We start from the raw sequence: 18790 nt of genomic DNA, 5'->3' as shown, positions 1-18790 counted from the left end.
CCGTATATAAATTTAGTTTACATATTAACTGGTAATGTTGGGGTTTAGATTCATTCTGGTGAATGTGCATGTAATTTTGTACACTCCTTAGATATTTACAATATAAGCCATACTTCCTACTTTTAAATAAAGCGTTATCATATCTGCCTTCTGCAACAGAAGCCTTGCTTGCTACACAAACTGCAAAAGGGAAAAGATGAGTGCAGATTTGATTTAAAATCTGTGGATCCGAGTCCAGCTGAAATGGCCCATGGCCTCTCAAACCTCTACAGTCAAGAGACAAAACTGACTACGCAGTTTCCAACCTCACTGACTGTCACCGTGGAGTCTCGCACCCCAAATGAGAGTGAAAATCCCTTGGAAACGGCTGGTTTTACTGCTGGAGATAACACAATTCTACTGGTTGGCAGTTCACAATTGAGAGGATATTGTGAGCAATATCCAGATGAAGGGTCTTCTTCATTCCCAGCCATCTCAAGTTCTCGCCTGTTTGCCGACGTGTGCACCTCTCCCAATGGGCCTTCTGTGTGGGACATTCAAGCACTTTTTAATTCTGTTGATGGTCCGTCCCAGCAGCAACAGGAGGATAATCCATCTGGTTTTGATGTCTTGTTGAATCACGCTACTCCGGTTGATCAACCTGTGGTCATTTCCAAGTACAATGTGGTGCCCGGATGTGATTCCGAGTCTGAATCGACCGTCGACCCTTTACGATCACCTGACATGGAGTCCTTAGACCGACCTCTCGTCCTCACTCACCCGTCCCACTCCGAGCCTGACGGAGATTCATTAGCTCGTGATTTTGGCCACTGGCGTCCAGAGGAGTTTGCGGAAGGATTCTCAGAGATGATGGTTACTATTCCTCTGCCGACGGGACCGTCGGTGCCATGCGCTGGCGATTCCGGCATTGACGTGCACACGTGGTTGTACCGGTGTCGTGGATCTCGAGGGAGCGGTGGAAGCGGTCGGCACCGACTCACGGCTCAAATATCCCTCCCGTCGCCACCCTTTGCGGTAAGGACCTGGTGTCGGAGGCTGGGACTGAATCTGGAAAAATTGAAACAAAAAACGCAAAGCAAAAGCGGTCCTTTTAATTAAGAGTTCTCCAATGGAACACTGTTAGGTTTAAAAAAAAAGATTTATGCTAAGGATGCCACCTTCTGTGTTGCTTGAAAAAAATTTAAGCTAAAAGCAGAATATTGCATTAACTGCAATATTTTTAAGACATTGCTGTAATTAAAATAATATATAAAGAAATATGACAAAGTGTAATTATGATTAACTGCATTACTTGTTTACATGTAAGATTTAATATATAACTCTACTATAAATCTCCCATAGGAACTTCAAGCACAGGGCTTTGTGTTATAATGTTGTTTACTCATCACAATTTTTGGCAAGATATTCTGAAATTCGGCAGAACATTATCACCAGTGTGGGCATCTAGTTTATGAAGGGATTTAACCTATTCGATACCAATTGTGTTCTTGGCATCACGCCATGGACCAAGGTGTCCATTCAAAACATTCACGCTGCCGCTCCTCCTTGGCCTGTGGAAAGAAATGTCACAGAACTAGCACTGAGATCCCCTCACTTGACCTATTTTTATCCACACTATAAAGAGGCACTGCACGTTGTTTCATGTCCTGCTACAGATACAATTTTATCACGTTGAAATGCTGATATTTTATTGTTATTCGAGATATAGTTTAACATAATGAAGTGAAAACACTAATTTAATCATGGATTTTTGTTGTGCATTCACAAGTACCTCATTTGAGAACCTAGTGCCTGAAATCTGAATTCAAACCCAGAATCTCAGCAGTGCCGGTTCAGTGCTCTTATCCATAAGCTAGTTGACCATCTTGGGGTAATAACCCACATCGATCACCTGAAGTAACATAGTTGCCAAGTATATTAATGTATTCAATTTACAATCAGAATATGCAACTTGTTAGGAATCTGCCTCCTGATCTGACATTCTAACTAACCGGTGTTTGCTGCATTGTTATTACCACTGCACTTGGGGAGTTTCATCTGAAAAGGTAAGTCCTTGACTTTTAAGTCGCATGCCGTGTTTGGTTTGATATGCATTTTCTCATTTGCTATGGCATGCAGTGTGCCTGTCTTGGATTTTATTTGCATGCACTGTTTAATCAAGAGGTTTGTGTCTCTTAGGTGTGGCTGGTTGTTGATTAACTACCCACCTTGCAGGGCCTGTGGTGTAAATGACACTTGAATTGTGCCCCACTCTGAAACGTCCTAGCCTGTCAAAACGCCGCAGCCTTGAGACATTTCCGAGGTGTAAATCGGTGAATCCACATCAAGCCGTGTAACGGGTCCGCCGTTGTGCGCGCAACGTAAGTTAAGTTGCGCGTGTCATCCCGTCAGGTGGAGCAGGCGAGCGGCGTGCAGGTGAGCCTGCTGAAAGGGTGGGCCACCGGCAGCCCTCCCCACCACGGCATTGATGACAAGGCCACGACAGCGCCTCCACCCGCAGAGCAGGAAGCTTGCGAGGATGGTGTTCAGCAGCAACAGCAGCAGCACCATGGACAAACAGACTCGGAGTCTGAGCAGAAGAGCAAGACACTGCTGAAGAAGCAGGAGGCTGAGCTACAGGAGCAGGCCGGCAGGGTGAAGGTGCAAGTGCAGGTGCAGCAAAAGGGGCAGAAGCAGCAGCAGCAGAGGAAACATCACCGCAAGCAGCAAAAGAAGCATCCCGGCATGGTGCTGGTGCAGCATATGAGCGTGGTGCCAGAGGAAGGGCAAGAAGACCAGGTATTCGTTCATTCACCGGTTTGTTTGTTCACTTAACAGTGTGTGTGTTCATATGGATTAACAATGTATGACTTTAAGAGAAATGGCATCTCAACTGAAACTTCATTCTTGAGAGACGTTTTCAGAAACTGCATTGTCGATTTTATAGTGAACTATGAGCAACTTCGGCATGAATAAAGGAGATGCTAATATATATTAGGGCTAACTTCGGAAACGTCTCTCGATAACAAATTTTCTGTTGGAATGCGATTTTTTCATCGTGTTTTCCCTCCAAAAAGTGTTTGTTTTGTCTTCATATCGCTCAATAATATGAGAAACCAAGTTATTGAATTGAGCCGGAAGAAGAAAGTCTGGAAAGAAAACCCCACTTCAATTACTCCTCATGTAGTTTTCTGTCTGACGAGTTATCAGAACATTCTTTGAGAACAAATTTCAACCGGAGAAACACGATCAGGCGCAACGACCCATTCACGTGATTATGTGTTACACCCGGAATGCAATGAGCGCGCATTTCACAAGCTCGATACATTGTGGATTCCCTGTGCATCCTCTCATTTTCATGCCATTTGTGTTCATCTGAGGAGTTTACCAGTTTGACTAACGACCATTTAAAGGTAAGTTGTTGCATGAACATGAGAAAAAAGTAAATTTTTCTTAAATTGAGCTGCTTAACTCAACATTTAGTGTGCTGCTCTACCAACATTTCACCTCCTTTGAAATACACAGACATTGAGCATGCTTTTAACGTGCAGAGCCTCCCACCCAGTGAGCCGATTCCAGAGTTTGCTTGTACTGAATCAATGTTGCTGAAATTATGCACTCCCAGAAACTTGGTGGGTTGTGTCATGAATATATATTTTGTATCGTTTACCTGGAGAGACATTGTGAAACAGATTTATTGTCTGCTTTACATATTTTGTGACTTAAATTTTCCACGGCGATGCTTAATATTATTTTGTGATTCCAGTGGGAAGTTTTTTATTTGTTGCCACTGCCCAAATTCTGGCCCTTGTGTGAGTCGCACGCTCTGCCATGGGTCATTGAGGCACAGCCCGAAAATGAGCCTCTTGTAATTTTTACTGCACACTTTATGGCCACTGTCAAAGTACTAGGCTGTTAAATGTAAGCATATATAAAGTACATTTCACAAGTCGAGGCTTAAATTTAATCACCGCACCACACAAACCCCTATACACTCCCACAGCCACTGCCACATTACACGAGCTATCAGAATCTATTTATCCTGGAGAAATCCGATGAGCTTTGAAGCTCTTTCACAGATATCCAGTAGTTTCACAAATGCCCAGTAGGTTAATAGCTGTAAATCATTAGACACCGATTGACACTATCCAGATAAAAACATTGGCTCGTGCAATGTGGCAGTGTGTGTTCGTATAAAGAAAATATGGCAACAACTAGCACCCCTACAAATATTTTTTTTGCTTTGTAGTTTTATTCATGGCTTTGTGCGATAACTGTCACATTCCTGTGCAACGAAGTTGTTGCACAAGGACATCGATTGTTGTCTAACTTACTCTCCCTCCGCAGGTCGTCCAGGAAGATGTGGACCGTCGCGGTGATGGCACAGAACTGCCTCCATCCGGAATTCTCTCTGAGCTTCGGAAGATTTTGAACGATGGAGGAGACCACACGTCGGACGGTGTGTGGAGCCGCAGCCTGGGTGAAGTCCTGCGAAGAGCCTTGCAAGAAATCCATTCCAGTGCAACCTCCGGGGAAGCTGGGACTAACAGAGCGGCAAATCTGGACTATCGTGCGCTCGGACCTCATAAACCGGCAGCAGCAGAGGGGTGCAGCAATGCAGCCCAGAGTTGGAAGGGGCAGATTACAGAGCTCCTCAGGTTGTTGTCGATGTTGGAAAGCCGCACAATTCAGAAGTGCGGTGAACAGGAGAACCTTGACGCTGAGTTGTTTAGGTCCCTGGAAGCCGAGCTCCACTCGTTGCAGGTTTTGCTCGACATAAAGGACACCGAGGTGGAGCTGCTGCAACAGCAGGTTCAAGCTTGGGGCGACCAGCAACAGTCGGCCGAGGTGAAGCAAAAAATGAAAAAATCCACGTTCACGCACTTCCAGGTATCTCTCGAAGACCTAAATGCCTCGGTCAGGGGCGAAGAAACTGCAGGTGGAAATGGCGCTCTCCTCAACGGTGATTCCTTCGCCCTTCGGAAGCAGGTGTTACAAAAGCAAGACGAGATAGTGTCCTTGCAGGAAAAAATACAGGAGTTACAACCCTTGGGACGTCAAGTGAAGGAGATGGAAACAATCTTCCACGGCCTGAAACGTCAGCTCGTGCAAAAAGAGTCGGCGATCGTGTCACTGCAGTCACTGGTCTGCGAGCTCAGGCTCGGGAGACGGGGCCTTGAAGGAGGCTGCAGGGAGGAACCCGAACACGGCGCGCAAGACCCGTCTGACGTCGCGCACTTAACTCTCGCCGCCGGTAAGGATCCAGAGCTCCAGTGTCTTCAGTCGTGCATTTCTGAGGTGGACCACCTGAAGGAGCGACTCAACTCCATGTCACGTGGTGCCGAGACCCTGCGGTCGCAGCTGAGCCAGAAGGAGGTGGAGGCTGAGAAATTTGAGCTGTGCGTCGCAGAGCTAGAGACGCTCAAACAGCAGCTGGATTACGTGGCGAGGGACTGCGATGGACTGAAAGATCGGCTTGCTGTGAAGAACGTTGAGATGCAGACGATGCTGATTCCACCCGTTCAAGAGGCAGCCGAGGGTCCGCCTGGCGAGGCCATACGAAGCTACCAATCCCTTTGCGCACAACTTGAGTGGCAGAACACAGAAATCCGCTCGTTGCGCGCTCACATCGTTGAGCTGGAGGTGCTGAGGCACCAGTTCCATTCGCTCAGGGAAGACTACACGAGTCTCAAGTGGCAGCTCTCGCAGAAGGACGACGAGATCGATACGATGGAGTTCCGCATCCAGGAGCTGCAGTCGGTGTACAGCGGCTTCATGGACGAGAGCCACGAGCAAGCGGACAGCCTGGGCAGCGGCAAAACATCGCCCGCTTTGCCCCAACAAACAAGCGCGGCCGCTGACCGGGAACCCGCTCAGCATTTCGACACCACCACGACAGCTACCACCGGTGCATCAAACCCAGAGTCGGAGTGTCCAGGAGCAGATGCCGCCCACTCTGCGATGTGGTCACAGACTGACGCGGCCGCCACCGCCGAGGCCTCGCGCCCGAATGCCGCCGCCGCCGCCGCCGCCACCGCAGCGGCATTTGGCGAAGACGGCAAAGGCGAGCAGCGTCGGGAGCACGGAGGCCGCACCGCCGTCCAGGTACTGCGGGACGCGAGTGCGGGTCCCCCGTTGTGGCAGCACGTGGCCAGGCAGAGGAGCAGGATGAGCGAGCTCACCCGGAGGCTGGATAGGCTGTGGGCTCCAGGCGAGGGGTTGGTGCGGATTATCCTGCCGGGGGGTGGAGGAGCGGCCGCAAGGGTAGAGGCGGTCGGCCCGGAGGGTGGCGGCGGCGGCGGCGGCGGCGGCGGCCAGTCGAGCAGCGTGGCGGCCTCGCATGTCCTCTGTAAAACGGTCACGATATACCTGTGAGCGGGGCTTAATCTCTGCTGCACCCGGCGTGCCATGTCCCGTATACCTCTCGCTCTGGCCGTTACTGCTAGTTGTGTGCTACCCACTCCAGTCCACGAGTGACGTAGGAAATGTTCGGTGAGAAATTAAGCCCTGCCTGTGAGTGTTTTTAACAACTGGGCTTGGTGAGGGAGTCAGAATGGGAGGGAGGGGGTGTTTAAATGCCTGGCAGACGCTTGAATTTCTGGTGCAATGGACGTTTCTGTTACACTAACCGCTGTGGCTATATTTTATGTGCATATATATTGATGACAGTTTATTTTTAACTAATGATTGTGCATGTCTTTACATTTTAAGCAAATGGAAATGAAAGTGTAAATATTTGTATAGATATGAAATAGCTATTTGGAATGTGGCAAAGAAATCAAACTCGCAAGTGCAATTAACAGGGGAATTTATGATTAATAATGTTGTCTTGGGGAGATAAGGACTCGGAGTACATATGTTTAATATATACACATCATATACACGTCACAATAAACTTTATTATGAATAACCCTCCTGCCAATGGCTTCTTGCTTCGCCAAATCTGTGTCCTAACCCCATAAGAATGACAAACGTGTGCTTGTGTGTCTTTCATATTGTTATTCCATGCCTTCATTGGGATATGGCCTTCGATACAAAACTCTTAAAAAACTGTTGCAAATTTAAAACTCCAAAGCCAAACATTATTCATGCAAGAGCAGCTGATGATCTGGCCGTGTTTCCAAATGACTGCCAGAGCTTCAGGTTTGTTCCCAGCCATTCCTGCTAAATACGCTGACCATGATGAGCATCCTATTTTGTGGTCGGTGTCTCTCAACATGAACAATATCGATGAATTCCAATATTGCAGCATTGAAGAGTGTAACATGTATTAATATGTGGGTGGGAGATGTTTGTCATACAGACATCTGTATGTATGTATGTTGAACTTAATTAACACCGTACGTAGCCAACCGTGCTAATCCGAGTGTGATCCATTGACATAACAAAGAGGCCATGGCCCTATGTCAAAACCCAATTGGATGCATCGAGTTTTACTTGCCATAAATATTTTGTCTGTGTTGTGCCTGACTAACTGATCATAAAGTGTTCACTTGTACTGCAAACATATTAACGCATTTTCTTTGACTGTGACAATACATGTTGAAACGCAAACTGTTGCACATCTTTGTCATCATTGGCTTGGCTTTTATGCGGCCCTTCAAGCACATCTTTTTGCCAGCTTGGTCCGAATTAACGCCTGTCAACTCCTAGTGTGCACTGATTTGCTGTCTCAAGTCTTTGAGTTTTGTGCATTGCATTCTTAAATTCCCTTATGAAGCGATTTAACCACTTGCACTGTCGCCTAAACTTTCTCCTTACTTTCTTAGAAAATCGCGTTGTATATACGTGCAAATTACATGTCCAGAATTATGAAGTTTGATATTAAACTTCTTGGAAGTCTTAATTCGTAAACACGTTCTGTTATAAATGGTGTAATGTACGTCATGAAAACTAATATTTTACTAATGACCTCTGCAATTATAAATTATTTAATTCCCAAATGATTTGTGGACACTAAGTGAGGGGGGGGGTAGCAGTTGGTTGTCATGTAACACACAATTCACCATAGCAGCCTAAACTAATTTTTGTATTCATTACACACCAGGGTATGTATTTGTGTTAATATTCACATATGCTGTGCATTTAACACGATTGAATAAATTAGCACGAGCCAGTAACTTAATGATAAACAGATTGAACCTGCGTTTTTGGAAAGAAAAATCGAATTTTCAGCACAATCTCCAGGTCTACCACATGCAGTTGCCGCCAAGACCTGGAATGGAAGCTGGGGCCGGAACAAAGCAAATAAAACGAAAATTACAGGTCTTGTTTTCAGCGCCAGTAAACCTTCCAGGCGCATGAGCATGCAAGACATGTCTGCCCTGTCTGTAGCCGACACTTTCTTGCTAAATGTCAACATTAAAACTCGATTGCATCGATAATTCTGTTCTCTGCGTTCAATGACCCATGAGGTACGGTACGTGAACACGTGGCTTTTACTCGCATCCTTATTATGGGTGTAACAGTGAGTCCTCTTTCCATTAACCTCTCCAAATTCAGTTTCCCAACTACAAAGTGATTGTTTTTTCAGGACACCCCACTTTGAAAAAGCCACTTTCAGATTTCATGTGTGAAGTTGGCCAAAAGCAGCCAACAGGTAAGTTTCTAGATAAAATCTTCTTGCCCGTGTTCCTTGAATGATTGCTCACATCCAGGTGTAGTCCATTTGGTTATCGACTAGTGGCAGGGAATCCTCTTGAGTCGTGGGCCGGATGCGTTCCTTAACTTTAATTTATACGGCCCATAACCATATGAAGCCTAGCAGTTCAAAACAGTCCGCAGATGACATCGGCCTGTGACTGAAAGCATCGTAGCTACACCAGTGGGGTATTGGAGGGAAATATTTTTGACCTGCCAATACCGTCTCTAATTTTAGCGCCCTCGGTCAGTTCTGTCACTGCAAAGGCCGAGGTGCGTGTTTATTGTGTGGCCCACCAAAGGTATTTAAAAGTCATAATTTGGCCCTCTGCAAGAAAAATGTTACCCAACCTGGCTATAGACATTTAAACCGACCAGCACCTCCCATATCCAAAACCTGCTCCTTGTGTAAATAATGCCAGCAAAGCACATTCTGATAGGCGGTGGTTTTGTTTGGCAAGTTTCCGTCACATGGTCACCCGGGTACCTTAACCCAGGACCATAAGCGAAGCTCGTGAACTAGCAGGGTCATGTGTGGCGGGTGACGTTAGTGACATTGTTTTTTTAGGGCAGAGGTGACCTCAAAGGTAAGAATTATGTTAATGTTGGTATGTCTGCATATTGCTTCTGGCTGTGACTTATTTGCATAGTCATCGAAATCCGCAGAAGCCTTAAGTTGAAAAAGCATGTTTTGTGTAATGTAAGCACTACAAATACTGTCCATTCTATTTTTTGGATAAATGTGCAGGGTTAATTTTTAATTATTTTTTACATATTTTACCCTAATTTTCCCATTTCATGCAAACGATCGATAAGCTTCTAAAACTTAAGTCAACACTTTATATGATTTCCACTGTGCTCTATGGTGGTAGCATTCGGTTGCACCGTAATGGATGTCGCAAAAAATTGGAGGGGCAAGCTGGTGACCTATAAAGGTATTTCAACCTGACGGTGTAAACCTGAAAATAGCTTGCCATATCCTCGTAATATTTCGTATATAATGATTCCTTCTGTCCCCCCCCCCCTCAGTTTGGTAACTTGGCACGATTCAGGGGGTCGCAGATCAATTCAAGAAAAAAATTTCAACAACATGGGTGAATTTTTAGTGCCTCCTCGTGGCCGCACTGGTCATGCAAACCCGTTACAACGTACAAGTAGTTCATAATTGATTCTCACATGCATGATTCCATGCCTGTGTCATAAGCGTAATGATGATAGATCAGTCCATCCTTGCATATCTCATTAAAAGTTAACATCGTCAATGTCTGTGAGTTGTTAAACTCACTCAAGAGCGAGAACACTGCAATTCCGTTAGCAACAGCCACGTGTCCCTCTGTGTCCCCCGTGTTGGAATGGCAGTGCGGCGCCCAGGTGGACAAAGACGATGCAAAGCGATGGGACATGCCCGGCAGCCAAGCAGCACTGCAGGCTGCAGTGGATGTCCAGAGGGCTTCCCTGGAGGAGGTGCATGCACTCCGGTAAGAGCATGGCCTCAAGAGCATACAATGAGTTTGGGTAGTGGGGAGAGGCTTGAGCTCAGCACGAGCCAAGGGCTGGGGCTGATCTTAAATGCATGGTGCCAGCTATCATAAGAGTGCGGCCGTGTCGCGACAGTTCTCTGCGTGAGTACCATATCTTTAAAAACAACAGTGCTATGCCTCAATTAAATTAACGCTGAACCGCGTGCACATTCCGAAATTCGGCGGTGAACGGGACCCACTACGCAACTTGCAGATATCTGGAAACGGGAAAGTGTGAACAAGTGTACGGGAAGGCGGTGGTTGGATGGCTCAGAGGCTCGAGTGCAGAACTGACACCGCTGAGAACCTGAATTAAAATCCAGGCAGCTGGGTTCTCAAGTGTAGGGAGTTAATGGTCTCAGGCCGGTCACCAATGAGAGTACAAAAAAAGTCATTAAATTTGGTTGTGCACTTTAATTTGGCTAAATCTTGGGTTGAAAGTAACCAACATTTTTTTGTATTTTACCAGGTAAGGCCCACTGAGCTATATGGCTCTTTTTCAGAAGTAACCTGGCCACAAATGATAGCTCAAAGAAGTGGCTTGTGTACATTTTTAGTTGGCAAATACTCTAAAGGCATGTTGTTTCTAAATGTGGAGGGAAAAAACCGGAGGACCCGGAGGAAAAAAATCTGCGCGACCACAGGCAGAACATGCAAACTCCAAATATACAAGCATCATGGTCGGGATTGAACCCACGACCTTCGGCATACCAAGTCAGGTAGTTAACATCTCGCCACAGTAGCGCCCCAATTCATGTTGAAGCACAACACTCTCATGCAGAGCGAGTGGGGAAAGTGCTGCCTCCTCCTGCTTGGACCACACGTCGTTTGAAAGAATCTTGAACATGAAAAGATCTACTGCTGTGTGAGAATCGAACGGGTACTGTCTCATGACATGATGCTGATAGCACAATTGGGATTAAATTGGGGAAACATTACAAAAAAGAGTGGCCAAAACAAGCGTGGTGGAAGGCCTTTAGGCAGGGAAGGAACATCGGTCTGTGAAATATACCGTTGGGTTGAACAGATGGTGCAGAGAGCCAACAGAGGAGCCAATTGTTGGACAGGTGGCTCTGGTTATCAGCAGGGTTCTTAGATGGTATTGTGAGTGGGAATTAAGCCTTGTTCAAGCAGGGGGCTTAAAACTTGGATGTTAACTGCATGCCTGTCTGTGATGCAGCACGATACTGGCGAACCAATCAACTGGTGCCATCCCAGTTCTTTGTTTATCATAACTGACACGTCACGCCACCTTTTGAATTGTCAATTTGTTTGTGCAAAACAGGCTGGCCCTGGCGCAGAAGGAAGAGGAGCTGGAGGCCTTGAGAGTTTGCATGTCCACACTGCAAGGAGCAGTGGAGCTGGCGGGAGAGAGCGGACCGCACAGCGAGGAGGTACGTGTGGGATCTCCCATTCCCATGTATCTTTGTTTTGTTATTTGTACACGCATGTAATCTTATTATTGTAAATATTGAGAAGGGATGTATTTAAGTTTATTGATTGGTGCATTGTTAAACGTAAACTGGTGACTCTGGAAGCCCTGTGAGCTACGTTTATATTCCCTTATCCTAAAGCTTCAGTAACAATGTGGGGAACGTTACAAAACATTCAGTACTGCCACCGTCATTTGCGTCGGCCACCGTGATTCCCCTTCTCTCCGGGTCTTCATTAATCCTATCTCTCCATCTCATTTGCGGTCTTCCCCATCATTATTTTTCTGTTCATATAAGCTCCTTTACTCTTGTATGCATTGGTATGAACTAAATTTATATTAATATTCGTGTGCTTCTGTTGCATGTAATACAACAGGATGCAGCTGAACCTTCAGATGCAGACTCTGACGGAAGGCAACAAACACAGTTATCCAAGGTCGCTAAGGACAAAGCCGCTGCAACAATGTCCAAAAATCTGCCATCTCAGCAGTTGCTTTTGGCTGCTCTTGAGGGACCGATGCCCGAGCCTGTCACGGACACAAAAAGTGATACTGTGTGCACAAAGGCTGCCCTAAGTGTTGCAGATTCTGGACATCCCATCCAAGGCCAGCATCTGCACTCGGACACTGTACCCCCGCAAAAGCATCTGGCAAGAGGCTGGCAGAAATCTGGACCTTGTCGTGGCAGCTCCCCCTCCCAGGGAACTATCCCTGCGGAGACGAGGAAGCTTTCCAGAACAGAGACGATGAACAAACAAAAGCCCGCGGGCAGGTCCGCAAACATTAAGAGGGAGCCCGCCTCCCAGACGAAGCCTTCGAGCAGGGTGGCACGAGCCACGCCACCGGTGGCAGTGCCATGCGGAACGTGCACGCAGCTTGAAGCGGAGAGGGATGGCCTCGTGGAGGCTCTGAGGATGGAGAGAGAGGCCTGTCAGCACCTTCGGCAGCGGCTGCAGGTTCTGCAGCGGGAGCGGTCGCGCCCGGCTGTCGGCGGCGACTCGGACGTGGCTGGGAGTGTCCCCTCGTGGGGCGACCGCTCTACGAGCCGAGGAGATTTGGACGTCGAGCAGAGGACGGGATCCCCCTGCGAGCTGGTGGAAGGAGCCACGCCAGGTGGCACGGACTGTGGAGATCAATCGAAGCACGTGGAGATTCGGCGGGAAGAGCCAGATGGGCCGAGCCTGCCTGTGATTGAAGATTCTGCTTCTGGAGTTGGGACAGAGATGCAAGCAAGCACATGTGTCAAGGCGAGACATACCTATGGGATATGTTCAGGGTTATCTATATGACATTTCGTCTGTGTGTCTGTATGTGTGTGTCCAAAGGGAGTGGTAGTTTAGCGGTTTGCGCGCTGAGCTATGAACCCAGCGACCTGAGTTTGATTCCCGCTCGATGCCAACACCAGTGACGATTATAATCGATTAGAATTGTCTGAACCGGTCCTGGGCCTCCCCTAGGTCGACTCAGCCTCAAATAAGTACCTCATGTGGTGTGTAAACATTGCCACTCGGGAGTCAAAGGCGGTCGGGCGTGGTGCTGGCCACCCACCCCCTCGTGTACCGTGCCGGCCTTCATAGGTACTCGCTTAACAGCACTTCCCCAAACAGCCTGTTAAGGCCATATGGGGAATATTTGTCTTGTGTGTCCACAATCCACTGTGATGAACTGGGAGAGATGTGCGAAAGGTAATATGTAAGGTATTGCTTGTCAATGGCATGGATAATTGTTTTTTTTTTTTCTGGTAAGATGTCTGCTTACAAATAATAATTGTAATATCTAAATGAAACCTGAATATAAATGTAATCATGAAAACTTGTACCATAGTTTGGTTACAGATTTATCTGAATAAAAATGGTACATAAATGCATTTTAGGGATAACAAAACATCAATTAATCGATTAATATTACATTGAGCCGAATAGAATAATCACTGTTTAACACATAGGCTTTCGAGACCAATATTATTTATAGATATATAACATTAATATTTAACAAATGAGATTGGAAATATGAGGCAACAAAATCATGACGCTAAATCATAACAGTTTATTAAATAACTAGGGGCAGAGGGTGTCCTCAATAATTCCATACTTAGTACGAACAGTATTGGAATACTGTATAAACTAGCTATGGTGGTGCCATGGTTAGCGTCCTGCACTAAGAACCCGACTACCTGAGTTCATTCCCTGGCCACTGCTGAACTTACCTAAGATTAGTGATGAGTATTATCCGAACAGGTCGTAGGCCCCCCATTCACCACCATGCGCTGGCCAGTGTGGTGAAGTATGACCAAACGGCTCCCATGACCGACACAGTGTGGTGGGCCGGCCCCTCATCCAGCAGTGGATTCACAAAGTGCCATCAGGAATATTTAAGTACCGAACAAATTCTCTCTCTCTCTTAGGCTGCAGAGAAACTTTCCCTCCTGAGTGGCTCCCGGACGGAGGAGGGGACGGCTGACACGGAGATGACCAATGGGAACGGGGACATAGCCCGGCCTAGCGAGGGGTCTGTCTTGGTCGCATGTGACGGTGGCAGCAGCAGCAGTCGCACAGCTGGTCTCTCCTCCGACAGCACCGATCTCACGAGACGCCACGGTCTGCTGCAGTGTGCATGCAGAAGACTGCAGCTCGTGTCAACGACCACCAGAGACCTGCTCGCCCAGATAAGCATCAGGTATGTTGAGCCGTTTTGCTGCTTCTCGCGCAAACCAGCTAACATGCGTAGTGGTCACCATTTAAACTCAAAACATTGGGGTTGCCTGTTTGAATCCAAGCCATGGTTTCTAATGGTCGGCTGCGTCAAAATACGCAGCTCTAATTTGCGTTCATTGTTAATCATTTTCTCCAATTACAAACGAGGCTTTGGCTTATTTAGCTTCCAATGTCAAATGTTCCATTGACGCTGGCTTAGGTTTGAAGATTACACACTGGTTTCACTTGTCAGTTGCACAACTGCCAATTACTTTCTGCGGTTCAATGGCCCATATTCTGGCAAACGTTTCTTTCGATCCTACTTTGGCAACAAGTAAATGTTAAAGGAGATCAATTTTGGCAATTATAAATAATTAACAAGAGCCTTTGGCATCTATATCAATGCTTTTCATTCACACGTACAGCCCTCTTTGCCAATCAACGACTCGATGAGGGCCCCTCATGCAGTAAAGGTCGTGGGGGTTATTTGACCATACTTCACAATGCTGTTCGGTACGGGTTGGAAGGTGGGGATCGCAGATGAGGGTGCAAAAATTCTTTATCACAACAATGGATTTTGCTGCACGTCCTTCTGCTGCCCACCAGCGCTAGACATCCGCCTACAGCAACCTATTTGTGCATGTTTTTGTCGCCCATCAAATCACGATCCAGGTTAAACCCAGCTTCGGTTCCGAGATATGACGAGATGTATGTTGAACTTCTTTCGCACCGTACGTAGCTAACCGTGCTAATCAGAGGTGCCGGATGAGGTGCATTCTGGGCGATTTGTCATCAGCCACATTCACACAACACCAAGTAACTGTGCCCTCTGTGCTCTTGCCGTGCCCCCCAGGGTTATCTCTGTGCTTGACTTGACTCGGGATGAGGAGCTGGCACAGCTCTTGCGACGTTTGAAGGAGCTCGACGCTGAGATTGCCCACTCGGAGGCCGATCTGACATGGGTAACGGCCGCCCCCCCTTCATTCCCCCTCCACACCGAGTGACTTTTTTTTTCCGTCTGATCCCGATTTGTGGGAGAAACCTCAGAAGTCGTTTATGGAGTGTTGGCATGTACTGATAACGTCTCAGATTTGCTGATGACCAGTGGCATAGCTATGGAGAAAGCAAGCATTGCAACTTCGCTGGGGCCTACGGGCTGGAGGGGCCCAGGAGGTATGCATGCTCAAGGCTAGACCATGCTTAACCAGTGCCTTGAGTGCCTTGTAGAAAAGTGCTTTATAAATGTTATTTGTTCTTAGTAACATAATGACATTCTTATTTATCTATCCGGGAAAGCATTATTGAGTCGCAATACATTTTCAAGCGGTACTGTTTTCGCAGTTCATTTTTAGGTCATGTTTTTTTGGGGAGAGCGCAGGACTACGCAGAGAAGACTCGCACATACGAAGGCATAACACTCACAAGATCTGCACAGATAGCTTTCCGAACCCATTTGCGGTGTTGCCGTGTTCTTGCAGGGGTATAAGATAAAAAAAATTGTTGCAATTGACCAACCCTTGCCCCGGAAGCACTGCTGTAGATGTGTGTGTACCACCGAACCCAACTTAGTAGGACTCTCTCCAAATTCCCAATTGAGGAGCCCCATAAAAGAGCGCTGTCAGCATTGCATCAGAAGCTCATTCGTGTGACCTGAGAAGTTTATTGCAATGCAAACTACATACATTGTAATTCTTTGTAAAGCGTCTTGAGATATGATTGCAGTTAGACCTGTTAGCGTAAGTCGCACTCAGGCAGATTATCTTGACAAACGATTGCATTGAGACGACGTCGTAATTTGAAACCGTGATCGTCGTCGTCGTCGTTGTTCGTCCCCGGCGCGGCGATCAGGATTCGCAACTGGCGAGCGGGGACCCGTTGGGCCGCGTGGCGCGGCAGCTGAGCGAGCTGTACGGCCGCGTGACGGTGCTCTCCGAGGAGAAGGAGGCGCTGAACGCCGTCGTGCTGGAACTGACTCGCTTGCTGCAGCAGCGCGCGTGTACGCCGCCCCCGCGGCTCGCGGGCGGCCCCGAGCCGGCTCCCACCTGGAGGAGCGACCGCCAGCCGGCGCCGCCGCCACGTAGGGCCAGCCGCGGCAGCCCGGCCACAGAGCGAGCGATGCTCTGCGTTCCCATCGGAAAGGCGAGTGCAAACTCTCTTTTACACGACGAGAGGGTTTATTTAATATTTTGCGCGTTTTATTACAATGGCAGCATACGGCTCGTCAACAGCATCGTCAGCCATGATCTGTCCACTGCTAGTTGACGGTCTCCCCAAGTCATCACCATTCCTCATGGTCACACGGTGCCACTGTGGTCTAGCACCTACACAAGAGCTGATCTTGTTGCTCCATCTCCACGGTGGACTTACTCTAGGTGGATTAAAGTGTGCCGATTCCCACAACTTCTACGACATCTGGCCAGCAATGATTAGTTAGGCCAAAATACCTTATGCAGGGGCTCTCTAGAGCTCCCTGTAGGGGAGGCCCTTCTGCCAGCGGGCTGGCATGAGCAAGCATCTGCAGGACTGCACCTTGACCTTATTATATATGTTTATTTCCAAACCATTCGAATTCATAATTTAAAATTAGTGACTCTTAACAGCATATTGTAAATCCCCCCCCCCCCACTCTTAACGGCATATTGTAAATCCCCACCTCTTGTCAACTGCACCAACCACAGTTCCAGTCGCTGCACCGGCGGTTCACGAGAGCCGAGAGCCAGCGCCGCGCCCTGCTTCACCAGAAGCGCTACCTGCTGCTCGTGCTCGGCTCCTTCGCTGGCACGGAGCAGCCGGCACTCGCTCTGCTGGCTCGCCCTCGCGTGGAGCTGCTGCTCATCGCGCGGGAAACGGCCGCCGACGCAGCTACGCGACGGCGCTTCCGCGTCGTGGCCCGGGCTGTCGCCGCCACCTGCAGGTGAAGCTTGTGTATTGCACCCGCGGCTGTGGTATTGTATTGTGGGGAGTGGCGGTGTAGCGGTTAGCGCGGCTGTTCTACGAACTGGGCGAGCCGAGTTCGATTCCCGCTCGCAGCCAGCACCGGTGGCGATTATCCGAACCGGTACTGGGCCTCCCCTAGGTCGACTTAGCCTCAAATGAGTACCTAGTGCGGTGTAAACATCGCCATTAGGGAGACAAAGGTGGTTGGACGTGGTACTGGCCACCTACCCTCTCGTGTGCCGTGCCGGCCTTTATAGGTGCTACGCGCTAACAGCACTTGCCCGAACAGTATGCTAAAGGCTTTTCGGGGGATCTTTGTCTTGTACCCACAGCAGGGGAGGGAGGGTCTGTTGGTTATCTGTGTAAAGAATGAGAAGCAAAGGGAGGAACGACGAGTTGGATTGATGTAATAAATAAGACATTGAACAAAAGGGTGAGAGTATAGCTGCAGCAACAAGGTTTGTATACGACAGACAGACCGAGGGGGTTATTTCGGCTTCGTCGCTCTTTAAGCTGACGAAGAGGTGCTGCGACAGCTGGGAGGAGAATGTGAACTCGTTCAATAAATTAGCGAGAGGAATAAAATAATCTGGATTAAATTTCGATTTAAAGCTTTCGTGACTGCAAGGATTCATCTTCTTTGGTTCTTTCGGTAAAGTCACATAGAATGAGAATAAAATAATAAATTGATAAAATAAAATAACACAATAATATTCTCACGACGTTTCATCAGGTGAAGGCCGCTTGTGTTGTGGCCGAAACGTCGTGAGAATATTGTGTTATTTTATTTTATCAATTTATTATTTTATTCTCATTCTATGTGACTTTACCGAAAGAACCAAAGAAGATAATCTGAATTAGTTCGGTGGTAGTGAGAGGGAGCAGCTTTCTGGAAGAGGTGATTTGAAAGAGGATTCCTTTGGCGGAAAACCAAGACGTTGGAAAAGAAGGCGGATATTGGACAATGTTTAACAAGAACGGGCGTATGGACAGATCAAGCGACCAGAGTAAAACACGTACATAGAAGTGAGAATAGTTTCTTAAATCTGTGATCCTGGGATATTACCTATTGCGTTAAATTGCAGAAAGTGATGGTGTCAGCTAAGAGATGTATACAGAATGTAAGGGGAAACCAATTAAACTGTTCTTCTATAGTTGTGGCTCAAGAACCCTCGTTTCGGGTGTGGTGTTGTGTGATGTGGGGAGAAGAGAGTGGGATCAGATGAGATGGATAAAAATTGTGCAGTGGACTTCACCTTGGGCAAGTTAATTTAAAACAGGTCCTATGCACTTTAAATTAACACCACAATATTTTTTTGTCCTCCGTTGCAGATTGAGGATGCTTCTGCAGAAACAGCAGCGGCAAAGAGGCTGTACAGCACATGGCTGGAAGGTTGACATGCCCGTGGCGGCGTTCAGTACACCGGGTAACAGTTCCGTCGCATTACGAGCACCGGCATGCTTATGGCAACACTGTAAACAAACCAAAAGCTATTAAGGCAGGCCTTCAAACGCGCACATTTTCCCCCAACCATGATGGTACAAGATCCATATCAATGTCAACAGGTGTAAGCGGTCATATAATTGCA

At 47.5% G+C, this 18790-nt stretch overlaps 1 protein-coding gene across 4 annotated transcripts in view; it reads left to right on the top strand.

Annotated features, from left to right (window-relative positions):
• The window catches only part of LOC116943711 (uncharacterized), a 49324-nt gene that overhangs the window by 22945 nt on the left and 7589 nt on the right, over nt 1-18790 (top strand). For 2 of the 4 annotated variants that reach the window (XM_032956803.2, XM_076067969.1), the window contains 11 exons: nt 160-1014; nt 2392-2778; nt 4327-6084; nt 9979-10097; nt 11425-11533; nt 11949-12818; nt 13976-14247; nt 15118-15226; nt 16113-16403; nt 16943-17178; nt 18534-18628. In XM_032956803.2, the coding sequence (XP_032812694.2) occupies nt 160-1014; nt 2392-2778; nt 4327-6084; nt 9979-10097; nt 11425-11533; nt 11949-12818; nt 13976-14247; nt 15118-15226; nt 16113-16403; nt 16943-17178; nt 18534-18628 (5101 nt within the window). The remainder of the gene's footprint in view (nt 1-159; nt 1015-2391; nt 2779-4326; nt 6085-9978; nt 10098-11424; nt 11534-11948; nt 12819-13975; nt 14248-15117; nt 15227-16112; nt 16404-16942; nt 17179-18533; nt 18629-18790) is intronic. The other 2 variants (XM_032956805.2, XM_032956804.2) reach the window with 2 other exon arrangements.

The sequence above is a fragment of the Petromyzon marinus genome, chromosome 19, assembly GCF_048934315.1.
Source record: "Petromyzon marinus isolate PM22_M1 ecotype Great Lakes invasive population chromosome 19, UKy_Petmar_22M1.pri1.0, whole genome shotgun sequence".
Classification (NCBI taxonomy): Eukaryota; Metazoa; Chordata; class Hyperoartia; order Petromyzontiformes; family Petromyzontidae; genus Petromyzon; species Petromyzon marinus.
The sequence above is the reverse complement of the archived record's forward strand: the minus strand, read 5'-3'. Positions and strand labels throughout refer to the sequence as shown.